At 42.8% G+C, this 23,349-nt stretch overlaps 1 protein-coding gene across 1 annotated transcript in view; it reads left to right on the plus strand.

Annotated features, from left to right (window-relative positions):
- Positions 1-911: 911 nt before the first annotated feature.
- MOCOS (molybdenum cofactor sulfurase) overlaps positions 912-23,349 on the plus strand; it is an 84,655-nt gene continuing 62,217 nt past the window's right edge. Inside the window, exons 1-4 of the mRNA XM_077917663.1 lie at positions 912-1,078; positions 9,019-9,108; positions 9,618-9,684; positions 19,237-19,875. Of these exons, the coding sequence (XP_077773789.1) occupies positions 946-1,078; positions 9,019-9,108; positions 9,618-9,684; positions 19,237-19,875 (929 nt within the window). The 5' untranslated portion in view covers positions 912-945. The remainder of the gene's footprint in view (positions 1,079-9,018; positions 9,109-9,617; positions 9,685-19,236; positions 19,876-23,349) is intronic.

A 23,349-nucleotide genomic window follows, 5' to 3' on the forward strand; every position in this document is an offset into this window, starting at 1 on the left:
ATAAGAATCTTCAACCTTGGTATGGTTCAGAAAAGAGTAGGATTTATATTCCTCTACCACACTGCCCTTTCTTACAGGGATCTTGCTGGTGTAGCTGATCACTCTCCCCAGCCAAGTGCTAAGAAGGATCCTCTTCAGCTTTCAACCCCTCCTCTTCCCAGTCTTCTCCCTCTGATCACTCATCATCACCACCAATCCTGGAGCTCTGAGACTTCTTCCCTTGGGGGTCCCCCCCCCCCCATTCCTCTGCATCCAGCCCGTCTGTGACACAACTACTAGTCTGCCTGGCGCCTTCATTGTACACCTTTAGGCGCCAGGCAAAAATGTTCCTTTTTAGCCAGACCTTTGGTTGATTGCATTGACATCCTATGCCCTTTTAAAATGTGGTGGCATTTTTTGGGGGGGGAGGGTATTGCTACTTTTATTTTATGCATTTTGTGGTTTTATATTCTGATTTTATTCTGTGAACCGCCCTGAGACCTGTGGATATAGGACGGTATGTAATTCAACCAATCAGTCAATCAAATATTGAGAACTACAATTATATGTTTTAAAAAGATGGCAGCGTTCCAAAAGCCACAATTAGCTGACTTTAAAGTACCTACCCATGAGCAAAGAAACTTCAGAGCGACTGCAATATGAACTTGCAGTTCCCCCCGAGTTCCACGCTGCCACCTGCGAGCTGAATCAGCCCCAGTTTTCGGTCCCCTTCCCCCGCCCTCGCGCTTCTCCGCGCCCCGCCGTCCCGGGACCCCGTCTCTCTCTGGCGCTGAGCCCGCGCGGCGCCGCTCGGCCCGTGGGAAGCGGCGGCGGCGGCGGCGGGAGGAGCCCGGGGCCGCCCCGGGGTGGCGCCTGGCCTCCAAGCCGAGCGCCCTTCCTGGTCGGCGCGGGGCGGGCCGGGCTGCGTCTGGCGTTGGCGGAGGTTCCGCCGCCCGCCCGCCCGCCATGGCTCTGGAGCGCTGGGCAGAGGCGCTGTCCTTCGGCGCCTTCCAAAGGGGGCTCCCGCGGGGAGCTGCCTACGGCTACGGCGGGGAGAGCCCCGAGGGGCTGCGCCGGAGGGAGCTCGCCCGCCTGGGAGGTAAGCCGAGTCCCGCGCTCGGGACCCCCAGCCTCGCCCGGCCCCGCAAGCCGCCCTTTCCCTCGAGGGTGGCGGGGAGACTGTCCCGGGACAACTTTCTCCGCCGGCTCCCGGACAGGCAGGCGGGGGCGGGCGGGTTGCAAGCTGGTCGCTCCGCGCCGGACCCCCAGGGGCTGCTTCGGTGCTCAGGTGCTGCTTCGCTCCGTCTCCTTTTCCTTCGGGTGCTTTGGGCGCCCCAGTTGCCGGAGAGGAAGGGGCGCCTCGCGGGGACCCGGGGAAGTTTGGCCCCTGCGATCCAGTTAAGGAGCAAGACCCTGGAGACTCCCTCCCAGGCTTACTGGGGAGTCAACAACAAGGGCATAGCATAGCATATGTGACAGCGGGGAAGTAATTTGTCCTGCTCTCAAATATCCAAGCGGCCGGGTAGTTTTCTCTCTTAAGCGTTAAACAAAAGTGGTGTTTAAAGTACACAAGCAATTGTAGATTTGTACTGAAAGATTTGTGTCCGTGGTTACGTGGTGTATGGTGTCTGCCCTAGAAAGATTCTTTTTGGTCACTGTTTTAGTAATGTTGTAACCAAAGTTGCCTTTACAGCTTTTCACATGTTATATAGCCTTTTTGAAAAAACAACCAGCTCATACTATCTATCTATCTATCTATCTATCTATCTATCTATCTATCTATCTATCTAAATGCATAGATAAACCACTCAATATTTTAAAAAACCTTTTAAATGGTATCTCTAATTGACAGAATCTCTTCCCACACCCCTCAAAAATGTTCATTTACAGAAGCAATCCAGATGCTAAAGTATATATTATAAAGTACTCCCCATCAGTATTTATTTCTAACCAGGAGCACCAGCAAGACTTTCTGAGCCCAGTTCGTTGCCCGTGGATTGGGCCCTCTGCTGCACTCCTAAGCAAAAAACAACCAGAATCTGCATAATACAAATCTGTTATATTGTATTATACATGTAATATAATGTCAACCAGGCAGAATACCAACAGGTGAAGCTTTCCCCATAACTGCAGTTCCATACTAGAAAAGATTTACCCTGTATAATTTCTGCATCCTACATAACTTTTAAAGGTGATGAGAGTCCTGCTGTACTTCAATGTCAACTTTAAAGCATGCAAAAGAGTTCAAGTTTCCTAAGTTGTACATGAGCTATGCTGCAGTCTGCAGGTCTTTCTTCAGCAGACCAGATATTGCACTTCCAATGAATGGGGGTCAGAAGTGATTTAAGCTTTATAGAAGTTCTGTTCAGATGCACATGCTTTGCATAAATCAAAATTCAGTGTTAAAAGATGAGCCGCATATTCATTTGTTATGAGTACTCATTAACATTTTATTTGTTTCTTAAATTTCTATACTGCTCTTCCTCCGATGATCACAGGGCAGTTTGCAATATAAAAACACAAAAATACAGACCATAATGACAAATAAAACAATACCCCCCACCAAGTTTAAAAGGCCATAGATGGTTTAATTAGCCAACGGCCTGGGAAAAGAAAAATGTTTTCAGCTGGTGCCAAATATATGTAATGAAATCGTAAGGCAAAACTCCCTCGGGAGAGCATTCCACAAACAGGGAGCCACCACAGAAAAGGCCCTCTTTTGTGTTGCTTTCCTCTAGACCTTACAGAGCGGGCACATGAAGAAGGGCCTCAGATGGGTCGGTGCTTGGGGTATTGCGGTCTTCAGCCATAATATGTCATAATAATGGAAGCATTTATTCTTCATTTTTGTGAAGGATTTGAAATCCCAGCCCAAGAAGTGGGTGACCTTGCACAAGTTGCTGTCTAACCCACCTCACAGGGTTGTGAGGATAAAAGGAAAAGGGGGACAAGCTGGGGAAACTCAGCCAGATGGGCAGGGTATAAATAATAAATTATTATAATATTATTATTTAGAGGGGGAAAGTGGGATATAAATGCAACAATAGCTTCCATAAATACTCATTTTGGGTTTTTATGCTAGTAGTAGCAAACTACCTGCGAGGACCCCTTCCCTGACTCATTGGGCATAGCCTGCTGTGGGCATTCAGAAGCTCATGTGAGAAGATCCCAGATTCCATCCCGTGACTTCTGAGAGGGCTTGGAATGGTTCTGTTTGAAATCCTAGAGAGTATAATGATCAGGTAGCATGCATGCTTGTTCAGGAAATAATTCCGTTTATTTATTTCCCAACCCACCTCCCAAAGGAGTCCGGAAGATGAAAATCACCTGTGTACTATGCATAGTCTGCATTACATCTCTGTGCATAAAGCACACCTCTCCCTAGAACTTCTGCAGAATACAGGACCACCCTCCACATATAAGCCACCTTTAAGAACACACAAAGAACACTTAGGCCTTTACTTGTGGGTACAGTGGTTAAGAACTTAATTTGTTCTGTAAGTCCGTTCTTAACCTGAAACTGTTCTAAACCTGAGGTACCACTTTAGCTAATGGGGCCTCCCACTGCTGCCTCTGCGCCATTTCTGTTCTCATCCTGAAGCAAAGTTCTTAACCCGAGGTACTATTTCTGGGTTAGCAGAGTCTATAACCTGAAGCGTCTGTAACCCAACGTACCACCGTATAGGGCAGTATACAAATTTAATAAATAAAATAATAATAATAATTAATGCCCTGTCAAATCTAGCAACTTTTTTCTCACAATGGCCAACCAGATGGCAGGCGCGCAAGGAAGACTTGAGTGCAAGAGCATCCTTCATAATGGCGGGCGTTTCAATAGTATTTCATAATGACTCCCCACACCCTTAAAGTTGAGGAATAAAGTCATATGAGCTACATTATCATTCAAAGAAGGCTGGGTTTTCATTAAAATAAAATGTGGCTGATGTGCTTCAGGCATGTTCTGAGTTGACAAGTCTGCACCATGTTACAATTGTAAGAACTCTGATGCGATTAATTTATTAGATATGCTCAGAAACAAATTTAATGCCTCAAGGTGTCATCTACCCATAAAGCTTCTCCCTTAAAGGGAGTACATTCTGTTGTGTTTTGCAGTCTGGCTAGGCAATGTCCTTAATTGCATTTATCAGATGAGTAAAGGAAGAGGCAAGACCATCTCTTAGAAGGGACCCATTTCTTGGGGATGAGTAGTTATTTCCCTGTGCCAAGGATACTCCTCGGGTGGTTGTGGGTGTGAGTGTCTAGGAAATATGGTTGTGGGTGATTTAACAAGGTAGCACATAGCCATTGATCACCGTATACTCCATGAATTTGTCTAATCTTTTGAAGCCACCCAGTCAGTGGCCATCGCTAACTCTTGGTTGCATATTCCATAGTTTAGCTATGTGCTGTGTGAAGAATGTACTTCCTTTCATTTATCCGGACATTCCAACATTCAGATTTGTTGGATGGCCCTAAAAGGAGAAAACATTTTCTTTATCCGCTTTTTACACACCATGCATAAATTTATACATCTCTTTCATGTTCAGCCTTCCTATACTGGCTGGGGCTAATGGCAGTCATGTTACACAGTATCTGGAGGGCAACAGGTTGGCCAACGCTGCCCTAAACCAAAGGTGTGGACTTGCAGTGCTCTGTCCTCTTCTGCAAAGCTTCATTCTTTATTTCCTATAACCATCGTTTATTGTGATGTCCTTGTTGGCACCTTATGGTTAATGGCACCCTGTGGTTAATGCTTGTCTTCTAAACCAGAATCAGAAACCATTCCAAACCCTGAATCACCAGCCATAGTTTTTTGAGTGGGACATCTCAGTATACCGGTAATTAATTCTGGACAGAAATGCAGGAGAAGCAAAGAGTAGGCTGGGGGAAGAGGGAGTGTGCAAGTTTGTGTTTCGTTCATACTTCCCAAACTACCTGCCTTCATTGTTTGAGGTTTGATTGAATTGAACATAAGAGTCTTGTGATATCCTAAAGACTAAAATATATACGATGGAACACATTTTTATGCTTTTGTTAATCAAGAGTCAGCAAGTAAAGCGACTCCCTTGATAAATTGGTTGATGCAGTACAGTATTAGCTGCTGAATCTACATTGACCCAGCAGCTTGCAGCAGGAGAATGCAAATAGGTGAAACTGTGAAGAACTTATTCATGCCTGAAGCTAGAACAGAAGCTATTTTTCTAGAAAAAGAGGTGCCAGAACTCACTATGAACACCTCCCTTGTTCTCTTATAATTGCAATGGTGCCCACCTGAGAGGTGCCAGAATCAGCAGTGGCGCCCGCCCTGTGGAACGCCCTCCCATCAGATGTCAAGGAAATAAACAACTATCTGATCACAAGGACAGGCAGCCCTGTTTAGGGAAGCTTTTAATGTCTGATGTTTGTCACATTATCATTATTATCATTATCATCAATTCTGTTGAGAGCCACTCAGAGTGGCTGGGGAAACCCAGCCAGATGGGTGGGCTAGCTAGCTAGCTAGCTATAAATAAATAAATAAACTATTATTATTATTATTATTATTATTATTGAGTTCCAGCTATGTTCCCTATGTTTTTAGCTGCTCTTGTTTTTATCTGTAAGCTGCCTTAAGTCCCTGTCAGGAAAAAATGAGTGATATAAATAACTATATAATGCTACTAATAGTAATCCCTTCTGGATCAGACCAAGGGCCTGTGGTGGCCAGGGAGACAGGAGCAGGCACAAGGACAATAGCTGTCCCCTGCATCTTGTTGCAGAGACCTGCTCCCACTGATCCTCAAGGTCTTGCTGCTGCCCATTGGAGTGATAGAAATAGTTCTAAAGTGTGTTTCTAGAGCAAGATGGCTGCAACCATCATTGTTAACGGTGACTATGGTCACAACGGTGACCTCATTGTTAATGGTGGCTATGGCAATTGTACCAGTGACATCATGAAAGTAGACTTACAACATCTACCGGTAGTTTTCTCCTTTGCTTGGTTATAGAAAAGTGTCTGATTACTCATTTATTTTTATCATTTATAATTTTAATGACTACTACATCTTTCAGTAAATGTGTTACAGTTTGTTTTGAGTAGCCTCTTGAGGAAATGGCAGTCCAATCCATTTTCTGATTCAAGTCACCTCAGGGTTCCATGGCACACTGGTTGAAAACCTAGGCCTCACACCATCATAATGGTCGCCCCTTCCCCATCATTGGTAGCTAATAATGTGAAGTGGAGTGTTGAAATGACATAATGAGTGTTATGACATCACAAACATAGCATAAGTGTATCTGTACATTTTGAATGCAGTTCCTATAAATTCACTCAGATTTTTGTGCTTTGGGAACAATTTAATTTCTTGTAAGATCCAACTTCCACTTAAATTGAGTGTTCTAAATTACTTCCAGCATGCTTTTTTGTCATCGTAGACTCCATTCTATTCTAGCAGAGACATTTATTTTGGCATTTTGGGTGACAGAGTAGTTAACAACAGTCTTTTGTTTGAAATCAAACCTTATTATGTCTTCTTAGCAAGAAAATATTATAAATTACTTCCTAAACAAGCCTGCTTTTATAGTTTAGGAAGATTGCCAGAACTGTGTTTCAATATGCAAGTCTTCACATGCAGTTAGAATCGAAAACAAACCACTTCCATCTAAGCAAGTTGTACTCACCTTTTCAATTTGAGTGTTGCTAATTAACTTCTACACATATGTTCAGATCAAATTGGTGTGTGTGGTTCACTTTTACACGCTCTAAAACTAGATGTTTTCAAGTGCAAAAGTAAGAACAGCCTCTGCCCCACTTGTTCCTGTATGAATACCTGTCTGGGCATGCCTCCTCTGTTTACAGTGGGAGTGACTGAATTCTCAGCCAATCTCTGTACCGACTGCTTCATGTGCATTGAGAAATAAATAACATCATTAGTGACTACAGTGCTCCTAAAGTGGGGGGAGCCAACGGTCCCCTCCAGATGTTTTGCACCACAATTCCCATCTGCTCCAGCCGATATAGATAAATGGTCAAGGATAATGGGAGTTGTAGTCCACAATATTTGACGGTGCCACACTGGCCTCCTCTGCCCTAAAGTGCCCACCAAGGCCAGGTAGTCTCCTTTCTGAGAGGGTGTCTTGAGAGTACATGAGCCATTCATCATTTATTTCCCATATTACACTGATCAGCAGGGGCATCACGGCCTGTTTTGCCATGCCATCCCAGTGTCCTTTACCTGGGTTGCATGGCAGCGCCCACAAAGTGGCAGCAACAATGGCAGCTTCTGGCGAGATCTTGCTGCTGCTGGTGTGATGGCCCTGGGGGGCGCTGCTTATTGGGCTTTTGCCACCCGAGGCAGCTGCCTCTCCCTGTCCCGTGGATGGCCCAGCCCTGCTCACAGTTGTCTTCTGGCACAGAGCTTGGGAATGCTAACCTAATGACTAAAACAAACTCAGATATGTAGATAGGGTGGTAAAGGTAAAGGCAAAGGGACCTCTGACCATTAGGTCCAGTTGTGGACGACTCTGGGGTTGCGGTGCTCATCTCGCTTTACTGGCCAAGGGAACTGGCGTATAGCTTCCAGGTCATGTGGCCAGCATGACTAAGCTGCTTCTGGCGAACCAGAGCAGTGCACGGAAACTTCCCACCGGAGCGGTACCTATTTATCTACTTGCACTTTGACGTGCTTTTGAACTGCTAGTTTGGCAGGAGCAGGGACTGAGCAATGGGAGCTCACCCCATCGCGGGGATTCGAACCGCCGACCTTCTGATCAGCAAGTCCTAGACTCTGTGGTTTAACCCACAGGGCCTCCCGCGTCCCTGATAGGGTGGTAGTGTAGACTTAAATATTAAATTTAAAAACCCATTAGCAATTTCTTGGTACTACTGAAGGGACAGCAATGGGAAGAGTTAAACATTTGTACAATATCAGCCCTGGGGTGGTGGTATGTTAATCTTATTGTCCTCAGGCCAAGGAATTGGAGACTCTTAGACTATATATTGAATTCCTGACCTGATGTTTAAAAGGAGACAGAAACATGATCTTGGTTATCAGCACAAACTTAATAGTTTATGATTTACTGTGGGAGAAATCACATCAGTATAGAGAAAAAGCACAGGTCTCTAGGCTGCTGGATGAATGCTCTGTACTTTGAATTAAGCCTGAAGTGGGTAAATTCCTCCCACATCACTATGGTGTGAACTGGATGACCCTACATGCCAGTCGAAGTCCACATTGTGCCATGCAACTGTTGCTCTTACGTTCAGGATCAGTGCTCTCGGGGTGATGTGGATGACAGCATTGCATCCAGCTGTTTTGCTTTCATCATTGAATGCATTGCAGCTTTGGGCGTTGGGGTATAGGACAGGTCCCTATCTGAGAATGTGCAGAACTCCATGTCAAAATCTTTGGAAATAAGTGCTTTTAACACAGGCTGAATTTAGTTATAATGCCAGGCTATAGTTTAGGACCCAAATCATGGTCTTAGTTTCCTTAGAGTTTTAGAGCTATGTGTCTTTTTGTTTTCCATTTTTTTGGAATATCTATGACTTGTCAGTTGAGAGAATGGCTGGTGTGTTGAATCTGGCTGTAATCAGCAAAGCTGCTCAATGACATGGATATTGGAAGCCATATTGTACAGTGGTCCCTCGGGTTACATACCTCTATGGATACATACTTTTCGGGCTGTGAAAGAGGCAAACCCGGAAATATTTTTCCGGGTTTCGCCGCTTGCGCAGAAGCCAACTTTATTACGAAATCTTCTGACCTGTCTTGAGAATAGAGTGGATCCTAAGAATACCCATGCCAGCCACCTGTGGGTATAGAAAGCAGCTCTTTATTACAACTCTCACCTTACACTTCCTGGTATTACCTGAGTGGTATTGTCTGGATGACTATAGTACTGTAATGAGCTTCTTAAAAAAATAATAAAACTTTGTTTCAAGTGATTTTATTCTGCACTGACTGAAAACATTTTTTGAAAATTCCTTGATTTTCAGATTTCCAGCTTTTATAGCATGGTAGTTCAGTGAGTGATACATTTTTGCCTGTTTCATTGTAGGAATTACGTACCTTGACCACGCAGGCACAGCACTCTTCCCACAGAGTTTACTAAAAGCCTTCACTGATGACCTCAATGAAAATGTTTATGGTAAGGAGATATCAAGCAGGTGGGGTAAATCTTTTCTCCCTCTCTTTGGCATTGTTAAAGTTTCCAGAATTTAAAGCTGGGCTGAAATTTGCGACCTATTGTCATGGTTCCATTCATTGCCAGCAAAAGTGGGGAGTATTTTTTTGTAGCCTTTGCAAAGCTGGCAAAAAATCTATGGGATTGATTGATATCAATGCTGTGCACTGCTATAATCCACTAACTGTGGCTTTATAGTAATGGCCTTCACATGTATTCAACTGATGTGGGTTTCAGTTGCAAAGAAACTTCTTTTAGAATTGTAATTATTTTCACTAAATCTCTTTATAGGAAGCTGCTTGCTTGTTAACTAGTTGCTTTGGAAAACTGTTGTAAAGAGCTTCAAGGCACAGCAGTGAAATATAAAATGAATGTTATATTTAATCACATTTATAGGAGTTTTTTGAGGCAGTGCTTGACAAAAAGATGAAATGTCTTGTTTATGAGTCATGAACGTCTTTCTTGCATCTTAGGGAACCCTCACAGCCAGAATATCAGCAGCAAATTGACAAGTGATACAATTGAACATGTCCGATACAGGTAGAGTGGTCTTCATTTTATAAACCCAATGTTGTACATATTTCACATTTGCCTTGGGTCTTTAGTTTCACTATAACCACTTCTGTTGCCATTTATTGTATTGCCTCACTGCTAGAAATGCCAAGTTTCAAAGTATAATTAAGTGTGTGTGTGTGTGTGTGTGTGTGTGTGTGTCTATTACTGTATTTTAAGAAGTTGTAATTTATTGTATTTCATAGTATCATAGATTTGTATAGTTGGAAGATACCCCAAGGGTCATCTAGTTCAACCCCTTGCAATGCAGGAATCTCAGCTAGAGCATCCATGACAGATGGTCATCTAATCTCTGCTTAAAAACCTCCAATTAAGTACAGACCACAACCTCACGAGGGAGTACATTCCGCTATCTATTTTTTTAAAAAAATGATATTTATTACTTTTCCAACAATTTCAACACAACACTACAAACAAAAAAAGAAAAGAAAAAGAACAATACAAATACAATACAAAAACACTACATAACCCTAACACATTAAACTAACAAAACAAAACAAAAACAAACAAAAACAGTTTAAAAAACACCTCAAACATTTTCAATATCTTATCTTTCATTCGCTTATTTCCAACAACCTCCTCACACCTCCCTTTTTGTATTCCACTTCTATTAATTGTTTCAGCAATTCCTTTCCATCTTCCTCTGTTTTCTATCCTATAATTATCTTAACACATTCTAGCCTTATTTTCCCCCCTTTAATATTCTATTAATCTATTTATACTTAATTCCTTATAACATTTCTACTAAAGCCATATAACTTCATTCCAACATTCTTCTAACATTCATTAATTTTACAATATTTCTATAAATAGTCTTTAAACTTTTTCCAGTCTTCTTCCACCGACTCTTCTCCCTGGTCTTGGATCTTGCCAGTCATTTCCACCAATTCCATATAGTCCATCAACTTCATCTGCCATTATCCAACACTTCAGTGTTTTCAAGAAGCAACCATTCTCTCAGCCAGCAAAAAGCAGATGGTTCACAACAAAGTTTAGGGGTCTGGCAGGGCAAGTCCACCTCCTTCTTTGGCATCCGTCAATATCTTAAATTTTACTCGAGGCTTCCTGCCCTCAAATCTGGCCAAACAAATCTGGAAACATCCCTCTGCCACCTCCTGAAACAATCCATCCCATCCAAAGCTTGCAATGTTTGAGACAAAATGCAATGTTTGATGTCAGAAAGTTCTTTCTGATGTTTAGTTGGAATCTCCTTTCTTGTAACTTGAATCCATTGGTTCGTGTCATAACCTCCTGAGTGGGAGAAAACAAACTTGTTCCATGTGACAGTCCTTCAGATATTTGAAGACGGACATCATATCTCCTCTCAGTCTCCCCTTTTCCAGGCTAAACATACCCAGCTCCTTCAACTGTTCCTCATAAGGCTTGGTTTCCAGACCCTTGGTCATTTTACACCCACCTTTGCACATATTCCAGCTTGACAATATCCTTCTTAAATTGTGACATCCAGAACTGGACACAGTATTCCAGATGTGGGCCACACCTTTATTTTAATTTTTTTTTTTGTAAACTGCCCTGGAAACTTTGCTGAGGGGCAGCATGTACATATATTAAATTGTAAAAGTGGCAAATTAAGCTTACCCAAAGTGGATCACTGTTACGATAGAAATGAGTGGATATGATGTTCATTTCAAACAGCTCAGTTTCATGTATGTGTGTGATTTTTAGCCTCTGCTTAGATCACCTATATCTCCTCCTCCCTTTCTGGTATAAACTGAGGGCCAAACGGAGCAAGGAATGACATGTACTGTAAATAGGAATGGAAGAGAATTTTGCTTGGTCTGCAGATTAAAGCAAAGTGACCTAATTTGCAGTTCCTGGACTTGTGCATGGATTAGAAAGCAGGAAACAATCACATTCTCTAAGTTTTACAATGCAGTTTTGGTTCAAAACCATATAAAATTGTACAAATATATATATATTAGAAGGAAATGAAGAGAAAAGCAAACAAATAGCTCAGGCGGTAGAGCGTGAGACTCTTAATCTCAGGATTGTGGGTTTCAACCCCACATTGGACTAGATGACCCTTGGGTACCTTCCAATTCTACAATTCTATGAGTCTATAAAATATGCATTGGGGGGGGGTATACATACAGTTCATATGTGGGTTTGTTTTTTTGGTATGGCTTCTTTAAAAAATGAAACCTGTAGAAAATGGGACAGTTGCAAAATGGATGGAACAGAAATAGGCTGATCCATCCACTCCGATCAGTGCACCGTTTCCAAACAATTTTTGTTTTTACTTTAAAGTTCTCATCCCAACTTGCCTCTAGTTGCCAACTAGAACAACCCTTTTACCCATTCCCACATATTTTTGCTTCAAAGTTAAGTCTCCCTAAACTCAGCAGAACTTTTTTTAGGAAGCATTCTTGGAAGCAGAGCCAAAACATATTAAGTAGCAAAAAAGATTGATTAACGTTGGTGCCCTATTTTCCTAGAAGTCATTGCTGGTTTTGAGATGACTCTTCTGTATTGAAATTTCCCTGGTTTTCCTCTGAAATGTTAGCAAAGTCTGTCTCAAAACAGTGTTGTAACTGGTAAAATACATGAAAATCTCATTTGACCTTTAGTACGCAGTAAGAAACATCCGATGCAGTACCTGCTTAGTATTGATTTGTCCTTTTGAAAGGTCACTAACTGGAGACTGTTCAGATGAATGAAACTAGAGCACTCTACTGTGCTCAGTGCATCTGTTTAAAAGCCCAGAGTCAAAGTTTTGATGGACTGAATTGCTTATGCTTGTTTAGAGATCTCTTGTAGTTTGCCTAATTAATTCCCTGATCCCATATTTCAATGCAACATATTTGTGTAAACAAATCAGATGCTGCAGAGCATTAGTCAGAACCTCTGGCACAATGCCGTCTCTCTCATCTGGACTGCACTACATTAATGACAGAACGTGGATCTGTGAGGTGCATACTAAAAGCTAGTGTAGCAACTAAGAGAACGAGCTGTGTGTTGGGAGGTTCTGGTTTGTTTGTTTAGAGATTTACACCCTGCCCTTCAACTCAAAGTTTCTCAATGTGGCTTACAAGCTATAGGTAATTATGCACCCATCCACACCCCGTAAACCTCACTCACTCTTTCTCTCAGCAGTCCTTAGTCCTCTGGCTGATGGACCTGGCTACAACACACTTCCCTTCCATTCTGCATTTCCAGGGGGCAACTGGCAGTTGGAGACAAGTGTTCTTTTTGGCAGGGAGGGAGGGAGGGACTCTTTCTCTAACCAGTGGATGTGGCCAAGTTGGTCCACACCTTGTTCTTCGTAGTGTTCTAATCTTATTACAACCAGCAACTCCTAAGGTGAGTGCCCAAGCCCTGTCCTTTCACTTTAAGCCGCTACTTAAAGAAGCAGTGCTGTGGCTTGCAGCTGGGTTCCCCAGTGTTGATGAGTGGCTCTCAGCTGTGTGCTTTGTCAGGAGCATCCCAGGAGAAAGGGAGAAAGGCCTTTAACTTCAGTGGGAAGTCAGCATCATTGCATCCCACCGACAACTTCCTAAGGCCACTCATCGGCCTTATCTTGAGCAGTACATGGACATGTTTAGTGGCGGGGATATCCTGTGTATATTGCAAGATGTGCAAATTTTTTTTTAGAGTTTCCATTAGTAGAGACACAGCAAACTACTGTCTGGCATATTTAAGTTAAAACTAGCGAACTTAATAAAAGTTCCCTTTCCTTGGAAGTCATGAACGTTCTCCTTTTGTGTAGAGCAATACAGCCGTCGGGGTGAACCAAAGCCACAACTTCATTAACTTAACACCAAATAGGTTTATAAACTGGTTGCACGTGAAATGCATTGAGATGGAATCCAACTTGGAAGCTTGTTAACCAAAGCTGAGAGGGAGGGAGTGTGAGGAAGAGGCTGGTGGAAGTTGGATACTGCTGTCCTTTGCCACTCTCCAGCAGCAGAATTTTGACTTTCCCTCTCTAGATTGAGTGCTGTTTCCCTTAGGGCTTTTAAGGAGAGACCTTGTATTTTGAGGACATCCGATTTCTTCACAAAGCCCAAGTCCCCCTGCTACCAACTGGTGGAGCCAGGCAGCATATGGCTTGTCCAGCCCCCCTGCCAAACCAAAGCAATGCCTGACTGCTCTGTAATCATGGGGGCATGGAGCTGAATGTAATTTCATGTCCCTGCAAGGTGAACAACCCTCTTGAAATAGCTTAGGCTGCCGGACCCTGAAATGAGGCACCATTCTAAGCTGCAGAGCTTTCTGAATTGTCATCTTGCATAAATGAACTTCCATGGACACTTGGCCCCCCGCAAGACATGTTCTACCAGGAAAAGTGAGCAGATTACCTGCATGTCTGGAAACTGCTGGGTATACCCACTGATGATGTTCCTTACTTGGCAGATGCCATTTCCCCCTTTCCTTTTGCAGAAGTCATTATTGCCTACCTACACCCCAATTACATCCATTGGGTGTAACACTCTGGTGTTACAGTGAAGGATGGGAAATCTGCCCAGCACATGTCATGCTTGCCAGACTGCTGTTTAGCTGTGTGGCTTTTTCTGATGTGATACTCTATTGCCCGGCCCAGTAGTGAAAACAACACTTTTATATAGAAATACAATAAAAAGCTCCTATGCCAGAAAGGTGTGAAATGTAGCTGCAGTATTGGAAGCAATTTCTGATCAGTGCTAGAGCAAATATTCATTTTCATGTTTTTTGCCATCCACTATTTTGAATGATGTTGTGAATCAGCGTGCTCTAGTGAGCCAGGTAATGCTTTGTTGTTGTTGTTTAGTCGTGTCCAACTCTTTGTGACCCCATGGACCAGAGCACGCCAGGCACTCCTGTCTTCCGCTGCCTCCCGCAGTTTGGTCAACCTCATGCTGGTAGCTTCAAGAACACTGTCCAACCATCTCGTCCTCCGTCGTCCCCTTCTCCTTGTGTCCTCCATCTTTCCCAACATCAGGGTCTTTTCCAGGGAGTCTTCTCTTCTCATGAGGTGGCCAAAGTCTTGGAGCCTCAACTTCACGATCTGTCCTTCCAGTGAGCACTCAGGGCTGATTTCCTTCAGAATGGATAGGTTTGTTCTTCTTGCAGTCCATGGGACTCTCAAGAGTCTCCTCCAGCACCATAATTCAAAAGCATCGATTCTTCGGTGATCAGCCTTCTTTATGGTCCAGCTCTCACTTCCATAATGCTTGCTAATGTACTAAAATGCAAATATTGTTTGCTCTCCTCCCCCCTTTTAAAAAGCTAGCTGCTTTACAGAAAACATAAGAATGTAAAAAAAAAAAAAAAAAAAAAAAATAGAGGGAGAATATACCTTTAAATACTTTGGTGGTTGTTGCCATGTTGATATGAGAGATCAGGAGAACTACAAAGGGACAAGGTTTTATTGGACTTACTCCTTTGGTGCCAAAGTGGTGGCCCATATTATGGGACAGAGCTGCCTTCCTGCCATCACAGCCCTGATCTTACCACCACCCAATTCATCTTCACTGAGGTAAACTGCAGCAAACCTGTTACCAAACCTGGCACAAGAAACTTCCCTCCGATTAATTTCAGCGGGAAGAAAAAAGTGAAGCATAACTGCCCCTTCATCTCCAATGCTGCACATGCTGCCAAGACAGAGTGGATATGATGTTACTTGGGATGTTGAAGAAATTCTCCAGAAGTATAAATTTTCATTTATGAAAAATTGTATTCCATTTAAAAGGATTTCTAAACTTCTTAATATTTAAAACTCTCCAAAGAGTATATGGAAATAAAACATAAGAAAAATAAAACATACAAACATATACAAGCATAGCAATAAAACTCTACTATAAAAAAAATTAAAAAACAAAAACCCCCAAAATGAGAATAGTTCCTAAAATTAACTTTTCTCAGCTCTGAGCAAAATTTCATGTCCCTGCAAGGTGAACAACCCTCTTGAAATAGCGTAGGCTGCCAGACCCTGCAATGGGGCGCCATTCTAAGCTGCAGAGCAGGGGTAGGAGACCTAAGGCCCGGGGGCTGGATGTGGCCCAATCGCCTTCTCAATCCGGCCCATGGACAGTCTGGGAATCAGCGTGTTTATACATGAGTAGAATGTGTGCTTTTATTTAAAATGCATCTCTGGGTTATTGGTGGGGCATAGGAATTCGTTCATTTTTTCCCTTCAAAATATAGTCTGGCCCACCACATGGTCAGAGGGATGGTGGACCGGCCCATGGCTGAAAAAGGTTGCTGACCCCTGCTGCAGAGCTTAGACAAATCTATACATCGTTTTTTGTGTACAATAAAACAGTATTGGGGGGAAGTGTTTAATGGCAACTGTACAGGTCCCGGCTGCAAAATAGTTTTGTACAGTACTTTTTCTGGGGGTACTCAAGCATATGCCTCCTCCCTCCATGTTGAAAGTGTGGCACTTACAGTAACAACTTAATGGTGAGTACCTGCACCATTTTTTTTCTTAGAATAAAGCACTGCTTTTGTACTAAATAAATCAAAACGAAGTTTGCAAGGAATTGATCTGAACTAGAGTAATCTAAAAGAAGAAGAAAGAGTGAGAACAATTAACAGCTCTATGTAAAAATGAAGTTCTTTGGGCTTCAGAGAGATAATTGCAATATAAAAATAGCATGTCTGAATTTTTGCAGAGTAAGCTGGAACACTGCTGACTGCCGGCCTCCAACCTCCTGACTGTTCTATCTATGGCTCTGCCCGTTAAGGGAATGGAGTGGCAGGATGCACAGGTTCACATCACCAGTTACTCTCCATCCAGTGCGCTTCCACTGCTAATTTTTGAAGCCACATTCACACATCCTTTTCCTGTCAGTCCTGTAGTTTCTTGGAAAATACTTGATGCGTTTTCAACCCTCAAATCAACTTCAGTTGGATTAGAAAACTGGTTGTGGTTTGCTTTAAAAAAGTATTTGGGTTGGAACCAGATCTTTCTGTGGAAAGGGGTGAGTGGGAGTTGACTTTACTGTCCTTCCTCATTTTGGTGTCGCTCCCCCACAAAAAAAATGCTCATATAGGGAGGTGGAAAGAGCCTGGCAGCAGCCATGGTTGGCTCATTCTGGGACCTCTGTGGCCTCTTTGTGGAGCCTGGAAAGTACCCTCAAACTCTCACCACTCATACAGTCCAGCAGAACAAGCAGGACAGGACCTGAAGAACACAATTGCCACTCTGAATCACCTGCCTTAGTTTAGAATCATAAAATTGTAGAGCTGGAAGAGACCCTGAGGATCATCTAGTCATTCTAGCGCAATGCAGGAATATGCAGCTGCCCATATGACCAACTGAGCTAAATAAACTGATGCACATGAAAGAGGTATGATACTATCAAGAGGGTGTTACCATGAAATGAAAGGGGATCTGTTCTGTTTTGAGCGATGGCCTCAGCAGTAGGGAGTCTTATTGATATTTTGAATCTGCAGTCAGAGGGGACCCATTGCACAGTAACTCCCTCTGCCCCTTCTGGCTCTCCATGTGGGATAAGCCTCATATACATAAGCCAATGTGGGCAATGCTTTTCTAAATCTCCACAAAGTGTGATAGTGTAAAGCTGGAAGAGTATTTTCTGATTTGGGCCAGTTAAGCTGCACAGTGTTTGCACAGCAGGATCCTTTCAGGTGGCTAATTTGCTGTGTGTCAGAACAATCCCCATTGTAATTATGATAACAAAAACCTTCTCATTATTTGCTCCATTAATCTGTTGTAGAGGAATGAGGCATAAATAAGCTTCCACTGAACTAACCATATTTCTTGATTCCTCCATCTAGAAATGTTGTAACAGAGATATCTGTGATCCAGGCAAAAATGGAAGGGTTGAACTGATGCTTAGGTCTAATTCCTGTGCTTGGGTCTTATCACACCTTATGTTAAATGTCCGCCCTGCAGTTGTAAGTGGCAGGATGGATCGGGAGCTCCTCTGGGGTGTGTGCTGTTTGGGTTTGAGTCCCAGGTGCTCCCACTCTCGCTTTTCTTTTCCCTCCTCCAAGCATGAAAAACAGGTGTGTGCTGAGGCTTCAACTCTTGTTTGCAGTTTCCCAGCCTCGTGCCCTATGAGTGTGCCACTGTGATTGTGCAAGTGTTGATAGTGTGGTCTCTGTGTGTGTTGTGTGCATATTGTGATATAAGTGATATGGCAGGGGAGTGACCAGATGAGTGAAATGTAAGTCTGACTCCGTCCCTGATGGATGGCTGTGATGTAGGTGCAAGCCACACTGCAGTACGTGTCCTTCATTTCTATGTTAGCTTTTAATTTTCTTTTTTGGCATTTCAGACAACTCCAAACAACTTAAAACAATAAAAGTTATATTCAGTTAGACACATAATTTCTTATACTTGTCTAAACATAAGGCATAATATCTTAGATTACAAAGATCTTGATCCTGAGCTAACAATCAAAGCTGTGACTCTATCCAAGCAGCTTCCATTTGCCTGAGGCAGTTTACAGGAGATAGAGAATTAATATGTCTATTCTCTTCAGTAGCTTGAAAACAAAGAGCTCTCACACAAGATGCCTACAGATTAGCATATGCATAGACCTGTCATGCAATCCTTTTCATGTGATTTAAACACCTTATGCCTGAGCCAAAAAGATACAGCCCTACTTAATAATTAATAATAATTCTTCAGCTTCAGTGGAAATTTCCAGTCATGCTTTACCAGTACAATATGGGGGCATTATATATTTATTTTCTATTCCAATGTACATTAAATAATTATGCTTAATAGAGCCTGATGATGTTGCCAGCTAGCCACACAGGAAGCTTTTGGGGGATTCTCCCTTGTTTGCTCTTGGCCACGCTGAGCTGCCGCCGCCACCAAAAACAGTGTGGCCTTTATCACAGCAGATGGCATCATTTCCGCCCCCACAGTCTGCTTAAGTTCTTTCCCATGTAACTTTCACACAGCAACATGCTCTGTTCTCTGCATGCAGGTGCTTGACAACATTGCAGTTGTCAATACAGTATATGAACTTGAAATTGGATGCTTAATTTATAGTTTAGGAACTAAACAATTTTATTCTTCTTGTGTTTTTATGACAGTGCTCTGTGTTCCTTGTCAAAGGGTGTTAGATTTTACAAGTTCACCCTGTCTCCTCAAACTCCTATGCTGGCATTTGTAAGGCTTCCTCCCCACTTTCTCATCCAGTTTGGAGGTTTGTCTAGCGGACTTGGGATCAGAATGTCTTTGTGTTTAATTGCTATGTAGTGACATGGTCTTAGTCTATGTCCTTTAGCACCTTCTCCAGCATTAGATCAAACTACCCATTTGGGTTGCTGAACTATTTTCTTTCCTGTAGCAGTGTCACCCCAGGTCAAAGAGATTTGGCAGTGCATTGAAAGTCAACCTCCTATTTGATAGGGGAAATTAAATGTATGTATTCCCCACAGGCAATGATGATGCCATTGGGCAACTTTGTAAAAACCACTGCTTGGTGCAGTGAATTAGCAAGGTTGCCAGGACACAAGAAAAATATTATAGTAGTATAAAATAGTGGAGGGAAAAGACATTTTCCATGATGCTGTGTTTCCCTTCTCTTTTTTCAGGATACTGCAGCACTTCAATACATCTGTAGAGGACTACACAGTCATCTTCACTTCAGGCAGCACAGCGGCACTCAAACTTGTTGCAGAGGCCTTCCCTTGGGTTCCCGAAACAGCAGAGGGTCCTGGCAGCCGCTTTTGCTACCTCACTGATAACCACACATCTGTGGTGGGCATGAGAGCAATCGCTGATGCAATGAATGTATTGTCAGTTCCAGTGAAACCAAAGGATCTACTGCCGGGGACAGATGACTTGGTGGCTGGAGGGAACAGCTGCAAAACACCTCACTTGTTCTGCTATCCTGCTCAGAGCAATTTTTCAGGGACTAGATATCCTCTTGCATGGATAGAACAGATAAAATCTGGGCAGCTCCGCCCCATCGAGGTCCAAGGGAAGTGGAGTGTGCTCTTGGATGCAGCATCTTATGTCAGCACTTCTCCGTTAGACTTAAGCCTTCATCAAGCAGACTTTGTGCCTCTGTCATTCTATAAGATGTTTGGATTCCCCACTGGTCTAGGCGCACTGCTGGTGAAGAATGAAGCTGCTGCTTGCCTGAGGAAAGTCTATTTTGGAGGGGGAACTGCAGCTGCCTACCTTGCAGGAGAGGATTTCTATTTACCGAAAAAATCAGTGGCTGAGAGGTAAAACACAATCTCCTTAATAAAACTCCTGTTACCTAGGTTCTAGAATAATGTTCCATCAGACCTGAGGCACTGACAGAACTATACAGGTCCTGTGTCTTGATGGTGGGGATTGTTCTGTCTGAAATTCACTTTGAAAATATACTTTTAATAAGTGGTGGTGCAGCTTCACATGGGGTTTATGTTGAGTCACACTAAATGCCAAGGAATTAAAAATGCACTGAAAAATATATTAAGCCTTCCAAATCCACACCAACTAAATCTCAAAAGTGTGTGACTACGTGTTCCATTTAGACATCCAAATTCCAGCTTATGCAAAGTTACTTGTAGCAAAAAGGCAATTTAAGATGTTCAGTATCAATCATGTTTCACTTGAGATGCTTCCGGTCCCGTCCCACCCACCCCTGGCACTTAAATTATTAAGCATTTTTAGTGTGTTTTCTTAATTTGCTGGGTCCTTCTGTGATGTTGCATTTAACTAATGAGATATAAAAGAGCACTCCCAGTGATAATTATCTGTTTTAATAAGTGATCTGATTCACTTCTACATAATCTGAGTCCATATTAGACTTGTTACCGTAACTTAAATCAGAAATAAAAATACTTCAATTAGAAATATTGTGCTGCAGGATTCTGATGGCCATTCTGAAATTTCCCATACTTTAAATAAATGTGCTTACAGTCACAAAATTTCAACTAGGGCTGATCTGAAGTCCAGCCTGGCCAAATTATCAGAGGTTTTAGGGACAGTGGTGGCACTTGTTTGAGTGGGAGGTAGCAAGGGGTCATAGAATATGGGACAGGCTCTACCCCTCCCCAATCCCTGTCAACAGTGCTGTGTCATCACGTAACATCATTTCCTGGAATATTTGAAACTGTAAATTCACTGAGTACCCTCTCACCTGAAATACTTTCCTCCTGCCTCTGCCCCAAATAATTGGGGAAAGGTTCTAGAAAGGCAGATGGGAAGTGGTTTTGCCAAACTGTGGGAAACACTGTATTAAGGTAGCTGTGTAAACTGAAGTCTGTCTTTAAACCCAACTAACTGCTAGCTCTTTGTCTCATTGTTTTTTTTTTAAAGGGTACTGCATTTTTTCCATAAGAGGAAAAGGTCAGGGAATATACACAGTAGCTTTTTTCAGTGAATAAGGTTTTGCTCTTGTGATATTTCAGGTGTATAGCATACCAGCATAATATTGTACAGGGGAGTCTGATGGCATCAGCTACTGTTTGGTGGTTGATGCTTTCTTGGTAGATGGGTCTGTCTGGACTGCAGTGGATGGTATAGTTACAGACGTAAAGGTCAGAGGGGGCACCTGATACTACCAGTTGCATAATCTGTTCTGTAGAACCTTCCTACCTCATACTGTAAGGATAAAACAAGCAGTCTTTCAATATTGCTCTGGATTCCTTGGATGAAAGGAAGGATATAAAGTAAATACACTTATTGATTGAGGTGTTCATTCCTGGTTGTATTCTGTGCCATCAGTCTAGGAGGCTGATCATTTTGTTTCTTTAAGTAAGTAAGTTTTTTGAGAGTAAATGTGCTTCTCAGTTTGTTGCAGCATTATTCTTCCTAGCCAGAGGCAAAATGACCATGTTTTGGTGCCAATCATCTTATCAGATCTGCTTTTCATTGCTTGATACAAGTATATGAAAATATGGGTATGCATCCTGTGTAAGAGTTGTAAGTGCCATAAAACTACCTCCAGAAATGGGAGCTTGAATTATCTAGAAATGTGTTTTTTGGGATCCAGAAATAAAGAGGTGAAAGGATGTTAGGCCTGCTTGGGTCACAGGCATTTGTGCTGCAATAAATTAACTAGGGGCTTGTCCACTTATTTATTCAATTTATTTCTGCTTGTCCCATGCTTCCTAGGCACAGGTCCAAGTGGCGTTGCCTTTGCCCGGCCACTTGCCTTAGAAAACCTGCTCTTTAGCACTAAATCGGAACAAGCAGCAATCTGTGGAAAACCTGATTGCCATTTGTTCCAATTCAGTGCTAAACTGCAGGTTTTCCCAGGGGAAAGTACTGGGCCAAACGGACATGTGGACAAGCCCTGGTTGAAAATGAGGAGGCATCTGATGTGCCTCTGTGAGCGTCACAGATCTGGAAGTACCTCTTTCCATTCTATCTCCTCTAGAGTTTGTTAATTCTTCTGTGCCTTTGCATTTGAAAGTTATTGCAGAGACACAGCAGTATTGCTCGCCTTCGCAAGATGATTCCTGTTGATCTCTGTGAAGTTCAGTATTTGGGGCTTCCCTGTTTTGCATTCAGTACAAAGGGCAGCCAACTGTTCACCCCGCCCGCCCTCCCACCCACCCACCCTTAGTACCATCACGACCTTTTCCTGATTGTTTGTACAATATATTGATGTGTCAGTGTGCCCCTCAGTCCTGTGTTTGAATAATTAGGTCAACTGGATAATCTTAGTTAATTATAAACCCTTGCTCTACTACGAAAACCAATATTGCTGACGTTCAGGCAAAAGCTGCAATCCTGTGCTTACATCAGGCTTCCTCAACCTTGGCCCTCCAGATGTTTTTGGCTTACAACTCTCATGATCCCTAGCTAGCAGGACCAGTGATCAGGGATGATGGGAATTGTAGTCTCAAAACATCTGGAGGGCTGAGGTTGAGGAAGCCTGGCTTAGATATTCATGCTCGGTTCCATTGAGTTCAATACTTCTTTGTACACAGAAGGCAGCACAGAATTTACAGCCAGGATTGCTTATGAATTCCAAAGCCCATCCAAAATATAACCTCGTTACCTGCTCTTAGGAAAGGGTCAATGTATGGAAAGGGACAATGAGATTCAGGACCTTTTCTTTTGGGGGTCCCTGACTTTGGAAACGTTCCCTAGCGAGGCCTTCTAGCTGTTAAAAAGAACCTTCTAAACAGGAATGTCTTAACGTATCTGAAGAGCTGTCACATGGCAGGTAGAGCAAGTTTGTTTTCGCCTGCTTTGGAGGGTATGACTCAAACTAATGGATTCAAGTTACAAGAAAGGAGATTCCGACTAAACATCAGAAAGAGCTTTCTGACAGTAAGAGCTGTTCAACAGTGGAACAGATCCCCTGGAAAGTGGTGGACACTCTTTCCTTGGAGGTTTTTAAGCAGAGATTGAATGGTCATCTGTCATGTATGATTTAGTTGCAGGGGTTGGACCAGATGACTGTCAAGGTCCCTTCCAATTTTACAATTCTGTGATTCTATGATTTCTGGCAGGTTAGAAAGAGGGAGCACGGTTACTGCGCTCCATATTTAGTTTTGGTTTTAGAATCTCCTGTGTTAGAATAATTCTCCATTGTGTTTATTGAAATAGTGGTTACACCTCTTTAAGCCAAATAGGCTGCTTAAGAGGGGAATTGTTTTTCATAATGCCCTCCTGGTGGGAGAGCAAGACAGACTCTTCCCTCCCCACCCACCGGATGTGCATATTCTCTGAGACATGCATATAAAGCCATAGCATTT

The sequence above is a fragment of the Podarcis muralis genome, chromosome 13, assembly GCF_964188315.1.
Source record: "Podarcis muralis chromosome 13, rPodMur119.hap1.1, whole genome shotgun sequence".
Classification (NCBI taxonomy): domain Eukaryota; kingdom Metazoa; phylum Chordata; class Lepidosauria; order Squamata; family Lacertidae; genus Podarcis; species Podarcis muralis.